Source organism: Protopterus annectens, chromosome 2.part1 (assembly GCF_019279795.1).
Source record: "Protopterus annectens isolate FY-2018-M chromosome 2.part1, PAN1.0, whole genome shotgun sequence".
Classification (NCBI taxonomy): domain Eukaryota; kingdom Metazoa; phylum Chordata; order Ceratodontiformes; family Protopteridae; genus Protopterus; species Protopterus annectens.
This window is the reverse complement of record NC_056729.1, coordinates 1,198,608,307-1,198,615,978: the sequence shown is the minus strand read 5'-3', so window position 1 is coordinate 1,198,615,978 and position 7,672 is coordinate 1,198,608,307. Positions and strand designations below refer to the sequence as shown.

The 7,672-nt window shown below is 37.0% G+C and overlaps 1 protein-coding gene across 1 annotated transcript in view; it reads right to left on the bottom strand.

The window, feature by feature from the left end:
• Positions 1-7,672, bottom strand: part of REV3L (REV3 like, DNA directed polymerase zeta catalytic subunit) — a 2,860,434-nt gene that overhangs the window by 429,988 nt on the left and 2,422,774 nt on the right. The window contains exon 27 of the mRNA XM_044062729.1: positions 3,708-3,822. Within this exon, the coding sequence (XP_043918664.1) occupies positions 3,708-3,822 (115 nt within the window). The remainder of the gene's footprint in view (positions 1-3,707; positions 3,823-7,672) is intronic.

The following is a 7,672-nucleotide window of genomic DNA, read 5'->3' as shown; positions in this document are numbered from 1 at the left end:
GATTAACAATGATCAACTAAACTTAAAACACATTTGTTTTCCAATCGTCCTTAGGTACCGCATCTTTCTCATGAAATTTGGTAAAAGGGTAAAAGCCAGTGATTTTACTTCTTACTGACTTAATACTATTGAATTTATCCTCCCTGGTCTCAATACTTTGTGAAATGTGGGTGCTCCAGTGGCTCTGTTACTATGCGCGCTGTCTTACAGCTGTACGATCTGAGCTTAATATTTCCACACAGGCAAAATTTATTTAAACACTCTTGTTTCTTCCCAAATGCTTGAGTGACTTGAATACATTAAAATGATCACACACAACATTTACTCTTTCTGTTCTGGCTCAGGTTACAGATTGTATGGGTCTGCGAAGGACTACAAATCTTACTCAGTTAATAGATAAACTAATATAAAATTGAGTTGTAAGACTTTTCTGGATTTATATTTATTTACGCACACTATGACATCCTTGTCTCACCTCAAAGCATCTAGAGAAGTGTTTATAATGAACATCTATATTTACATACACACAATCATATAAACATATACATGTAAACGTATTTTGCCTGTCAGTCCTAGAGGCTAGTACTAAAAGGGTGCTCACATTAGACTACACCTACCCAATCACCATGGGCTTCTATACCTATTACATTTGACTGATATTAATCCGTAGGATCACATGCCAACATAGTCAAAACATGGAGTCCAAGGGTACTTTGGTGAGTCTGAATACAATGGTAGAAGTATGCCTATTTTCTTCAACCAGCTCCATGAATTCAGTGCACCAGACTGACTGACTATATTACACAAACTTCTACAGATATACAGAGCAAAGGTCCTTGCTCTTAGGCTAAGCTTAGGGCAAGCCTGTGCCATGATCAGTGTCAGTCATCCAGTTCCCAGCAGGGAATGGCAATGCTGTGGACAGTTACCACAATTTCCTTACAGGATAAAACAAATGACCGGCATATGCTTCATACTTCCCACTGAACCAACTCCTACTATCTATGCCCAGGATGCCAGTGTCACGACCAAGGCTCCACCCTCTCTAGCAAAGAAGATGGAAGCACCTCTGCTTTTTAATGTCAACTACTGCCAATATCCCTTTCTTTTTAATATTCTTAACCATCTTAGTCATGTGTTTACTTTCTTCCTTTATGTTTATGAAACACTTTTACTCACTCTCCTAAAGTTAGACCTCTTTTTTTCTGGTGTCAAACTCAGCTACTCTGCATCAAGTCTCTGCCTTTTCTGACTTAAATGAAGATATTTGTTCTGTTACTTCTACAATAAATTATACTTTCAGAATGTTCAATTTTTAATACTTTGTGCAAGACTGACAATATGGCCTACAGAATCCCTACAGAATGTTGCAATACTTCAGAAAAATAATTAAGATGTACTATAAAAGGGGTCACTCAATAGAAAGATTCCAATATCTGTAAAATGCAATACTTCCCATGTGACACGGAAGTTATTTGTTAACACGTCTGGTTTTCCTTGGTCAAAAGCAGAAACATGACAGACATTAGGGCATTTACTTCTTTTGAACTAAACAGACTATGTGGGCTGGTCCAGGGACATAGGTTCATGGATTAGTACTAGGCTAATTGCCCTTATGGGCCATTTTAAGCCTAGCCAATTGCTCCCTGTGAGAATCAAACCCTGTACCTTGCGTCTGTAAGGCAAGCACCTTAACCATTATGCCAACCTCCCACCCCACCTCTCAAATGTCCAGATTTTTGCAGAATGTCTAGATTTTTGCCTCATATTTTGGCTCTGTTCCTCAAAATTTGTGGTTTTCTGGATTTTTGTGGCAAATCAGTAAGGATCAAATTCACTAAATAATGACAGACATTTCAGTTTCAGACTTCATATCCTTCAGAAAATCCATTGTAACACAAGACCTTTTATTCTAGCAACTTGCTAAGTTTCTAAGAGCAATATTTAAAGTTTGTCCCTATTTTTGGGGGTTTGTCTCCCCATTATTTTTGTCTTGTCCAGATTTTGCAATAACAGTTTAACAGCTATGTTCATGGACCATTTTCAGCCACAACCTGGGTTAGAGGCAAAAAACAATGCAGCAGAAGGAGACAATTAACATACATGCATGGAACATTCTGCACACAGTTTATTGGAAATACAGTACAATAATTAAAACATTATATACACACACATACAACAAGGTTGGTGTTCAGTTCTTTCAACCTACAAACACTACATACTTGAAATTATTTTACATTAGAATGTGGAAGATGGCTATAAACAGGAAGAAATGCGGCACATTTCTGGGAATTACTAAAACGACCAAGCAAAGCTACAATCTCCGCTGTGTAATACCTTTGGCCTCCTGCAGTTGAGGCCCATGGTATATATGAAGTGACCTCTTAAGGACATACCAGTGTTTCAACTACATGGCTTCTGGATGCCTATGACCGTTTGCTTTCACTTTTCTAAGTCTTTGCTGCAGCACTCAGGTCAATAAAGACACCTAGATGCAGACATGCCATGTTTCACCCTTTTCATGAGATCATCTGTACAGCATATATACCTGGTTTGTTTGACCATACTTTAGAAATGCACAGCATAAAAATAAGCCTGATGTCTATAACATTAGGGTGACTGTACAATAACCAAAACAACATTCAAACCAAAGGGTACAAAGGTCACCTAGTTAATCCATTTAGTAAAAACTACAAGAAAGAACTAGCAAAGCTAGAATCCTCAATATGTAATACCTTAAACCTCCTGTAGTACAGGTCAATGGAATATAAGTAAATAACATCTTAAAGACATACCAATGTTTCATTTACATGGCCCCGTCCATGACTTTTTACTTTCACTTTTTAACTCATTACTGGCACATTCAGGCCAATAAAGCTAAACTCCACTAGCTGTAGTAGGCACGCTATGTTCTGTCCCTTTTCTGAGCTTGTTAGTAGAGCATGAGTGAATTGTTTGGTCATAGTTCAGACACACAAAGCTTAAAATCAAGCCTAATGTCAACACTGGGGTGACTGCAAAATATTTCAAATAGCATCCAAACTGATGGTCAAAAAGGTCACATAGACAAATCATTTAGTGAAAACTACAAGAAAGCTCCATCACTAACTACAAATATAAACAGCACTGTAATAAGAAAAAAGAAAATAAGTCATACTTTTAAAGACACAATATGTTAATTAGAAAGATCTCTAAAATAATGACATTAATCAGTGTGCTGTAGGTACTTTTGCAAATGCTTCCTAAACCTTGTGTAGTATTATTTCTCAGGATTTATTTTTAGGATATTGCTTATGTTCTAGTTAAATTACCAGATTTCTAACTTCTTGGACAAGAGAAAGGAAACATAGCTAATAGAATAATTGAAACAAATAATACATCACATAACTACAGAAAATCAGATTTCTTTCAAGGAAGGAAGTATCCTTTTTGTCTACACAGTAGATAATTACTACAGTAAACAGAGTGCTTTACTGAAAAGTTGAGACTGTGACCAAAATCCATCTAGTACTCATGATTACTATTTATCCTAATAGATGACTGCATCATATCATGTCATGACCTAAAGATATAATACATGCTTAGTCCTACAGTCTTCAGCCTGTGAAAATAGAACATTTGGTATATGCCAAAGAACAGTAAAAAAGATATGCTGCTCTAGACTTGGCCACTGTCAAAAGTTAACTGTAGTCAATAACTTCCATTACCTTTTCAAATTTTAGCTTGACTGGCTTAGGGTTAGTAGCAGTTACAGCATCTGCGATTTCCTGACCAATTTTGAAAGCCTGTTCCTTTGTAGCTCCTTTCAACAGTACAAACATGCTAGAAATGAAGGAAAATTGTCTATTTAAATATGTCAGATTAACAATAAATCATATTTAACAATCAACTGTAGGTGGGGCTCATCTATCACATACAAACAATTGCACATTACTGTAGAAGCAGGTACTTTCAAGCAGAAATTGAAGTAAAAATAATACTATTTTATTCATTTAAATTTGTTTTCTGGGATAGTACACTGATCAAACAATGACCAATTACAGCATTAGCCTGGGTATACTATAAAAAGCAAAAATTCTATATTTAATGTTCTGATGCTCCAACCTGCATGCCAGTGTCAGATTGCTCGTCCTGAATTTTGTATTTTTTTTCCTCCTTTTTGTTAACTGAACTAGAACAGTGATTCAAAATGGATTAGATTTAGGTTCAGCCTAGGATAGTGCAACAAACAATCACATCAATCTATGTAAGTCACGCATAAAAGCTACACACACACATCAAGTAAAAGCACACTAAATGGTAGCAATACCAATAACATTTCATAACCAATATAACAAACCATGAAGGATGTTACTTGTTCAAAACCAGATTTCTACAAATGTGCTGAAAAAGTATACAGCTATACTTAGTGATTTAGTTTTTTTTGTACAATATTAACACTGAAGCAGAAATATATCATAATCATAAAGAAAAGGAAGAGAAAATGAAAAATTTGAAAAAGGAAGGGAGGAAAGAAAATAGGAGAAAACATTTTTTGGATACTGCATATTATGTAGAAATACCAACATAACATCTTAGAAAATGATACAGATCGTACAGCTGTGTAAGTAAACTTTTTATAACAGTAGATGTTCGAATGGTCGCTGCTGCAGTAGCCTTAAGCTATATGGGTTATATCCTATTAAAGATATAAAAGCCAAACAGCTTTCAAAGCTTCAGGGCACCTTCCATGCAACCAAACCATTACACAGCTTCAGCTAAACTGAAGAGAGTTGTTTGGGTACAAAGCCCTTCAGAGCTTTCCTGCCAACTGAGAGAGGGAAGCTAAAGCCTTGAAAACATCAATGCTAGAAAAAAAAGTATGCAAGTCCTCACCCTGACAACAAAAACATAGGTGATGGAGGGAGGGAGCAGCTACTACTACTATGTTCATCATTTTATCACTGCTGTAGTAGCCTTAGCTGTATGGGTAGAATACCAAAGCATATATTGATTAGGAGGAAAAGGGATGGGGGCCCATTAAACCTTGGAGAAAGCACTTAGCAAAGTCTTTCCTAGACCTGCACAAGGAATCCTTCTTGTAGTTCTTTGTAAATGTATGTACAGAAAATAAATGTTCTGCTTCTACAATACTTCTAGAATACAACACTTTTCAAAAATCTGAATATAAAGCCAAAGCCCTGGTAGAATAAGCCTTGACCCTACCTGAAACTGCTGTTTTACTGGGTATAAGAAAAGGTAATAGCATGAGGAATCATTTGGAAGTGGTCTACTTTGACACAGGTAATCTTTTATTCCTACCTTCACAAGAAATAAATTAATCAGAGTTCCAAAAATATTTAGTTCTGTCAAAATAATACACAAGTTGTCTGTGAACATCCAAGGCATGGGGTATCCTATCACCCTTGTGTTTAGGTTCCAGAAAGATGAAAGGGAAATGTATAGCTTAGGTCAGAGCAAACTTGAGTACCCACTTTAGGCAAGAATTAAGACTTTAAGAAAAAAAAAGTTATGTAGTCACCATAACATTCCATCAGTGTTGGCTATTTTCATTCTTCCTCAACAAATGGGTTCTGACCAACCCTTGGATCTAACTCAGCCATTATTTTCAGCTTGTGGCCACTAACAAACTCTCAAGTTCCTCCCTTATCCATAATGCTATATCCTCTGACATAACTCAGATTTTGTTTGCTGGTTTATAGTATCAAAAGAAATATCAGCATCTTGGTAACATAAATCCATATCTGGATCTCAACATAAGGAACAATGTTTCCCTTACAAGGTCTCATTCTTCCAAAAGTCATTAGTTCAAAGGCAGGGGGGGTTGGTGGGAGGGGATTTGAGGAAGAATGAAAATGGAGGACACAGATGGAACAATATGGTGAGTACATCACTTTTTTTATCTGATGTTGTCAATTTTCATTCAATCCTAAACAACTGGGACAGAGTCCCCATCTACCTCAAATCCTGGAAGGAATCTAAAGAAGGATATTCCCGAGCACAGTTAAGCCGAAGGCTGCTCTTCCCCTCGAGACCAGATCCAATTTGTAATGAGTAATAAAGGTATGAGGATTAGCCCAAGTAGCAATTGTACGTATATCGTCCATGGAAACCCTGGATAAAAATACTGATAATATTGCCATGGACCTGGTTGAATGGGCTCTCAAAGGTATTGGTAAGGTTACCTTTATGACTGGCTTGGCTAATTTGGAATCCACAAAGGAGAAAAACAATTGATATGTTTTCCTGAGATTGTTTTGTTCTATGCAAGTAAAAACGCAATTGACTATGAATGTCCAGTAAATGTAATATATATATATATATATATATATATATATATATATATATATATATATATTCACGTTTGTTTGTAAAATTTGGAAAGAAAACTGGTAAATTAATAGATTGGTTGATGTTTGATTCTGACACCACCTTAGGAAGGAAGAACTGTTTTTAAAGCCACCATATCCTTTTGAAATACTAAGTAAAGAGGTTTAGAGGACAGTGCTTGAAGTTCTGACAATCTTCTAGTAGAGGTGACAACTACCAAAAATATAGTTTTCCAGGTCAAAGATTTTAGCCTGCACTTAGTAGCTGGTTTGAAAGGTGAATGAATTAAGGCCTGTGATATCAAATTTAAGTCTCATGGCGAAGTTGAATCCTTATAAGGGGGTCTCAAATTAAGGGTCTATATCACATCAGCGAAAACCCATTTCAGCGAATGGCTCTTCCCTGAATGATAACCAGCGAAATCCAACTCCCACGAATGGCCACTGCAGTGAATTTATTCCTAGGGGAAGAAAAGAAAAACACTTGGCCATCATCGGGAATTTGCCCTTTTCCTCACTGTAGTGTGATCTCGGAGTTGGTATATTTAGTTAGGGGGGCACAGCCCCCCCCATATTGGGGGCTGAAGGCCCCCACTTTGAAGGGTTTTAAATTTTGCATGGTTTTAAGTTGGCCAAGCATTTTTCCCCTAGGAAAAAATTAGCTGGAATGGCCGTTCAAGGGAGTTATATTTTCCTGGTTATCATTCGGCAAACAGTCGGTCGCTGAAAGGTGTTTTTGCAAACGTAATAAGCCAAGGAGGAGTTTCCAATTTCAATGTGAAAACTAGAAATTGCACCCTAACAGTTAAGGAGCTGGCTCCTTCTTTGAAAATTGTTGCTAAAAATTCAAGGACACTATGGACTAGTGCTGATAAAGGGTCAATATGCTTCTGCTGTGCCCAAAAAACAAATCTGTTCCATTTACTTCTGTAAAGGTTCCTTGTGGAAGCTTTGTGGGAAGACAAAAATATATGATGAACAGGGAATGACAGCATATGCCATCAATGGAAGTGAAGAAACCATGGGGTCAGTTTTAGGTTTGAGATATCCACGTGAACCATGCCTATCTGGTGAGACAGAGGGGTCCAGAATTGGATCCAGACTCCAAGGAGGGTAGACTAGATGAGGTCAAAGAAAGTGGAACCAAATCTGTCACTGGTCAGTGTCAGGTCTGCAAGTATCAAAAATCACTTGAGTGAGACTTTTTTATATTCACAAGACCATCAGGGAACAGATTTAGGGAATGGTGAATGGTCAAAGAAGATCACTAAAATAAGGAAGGGTGAGAAATCAGTAAAGGAGAGTTGGTAAGTGAGTGGCACAGAGAAGACAGCTTATTCAAA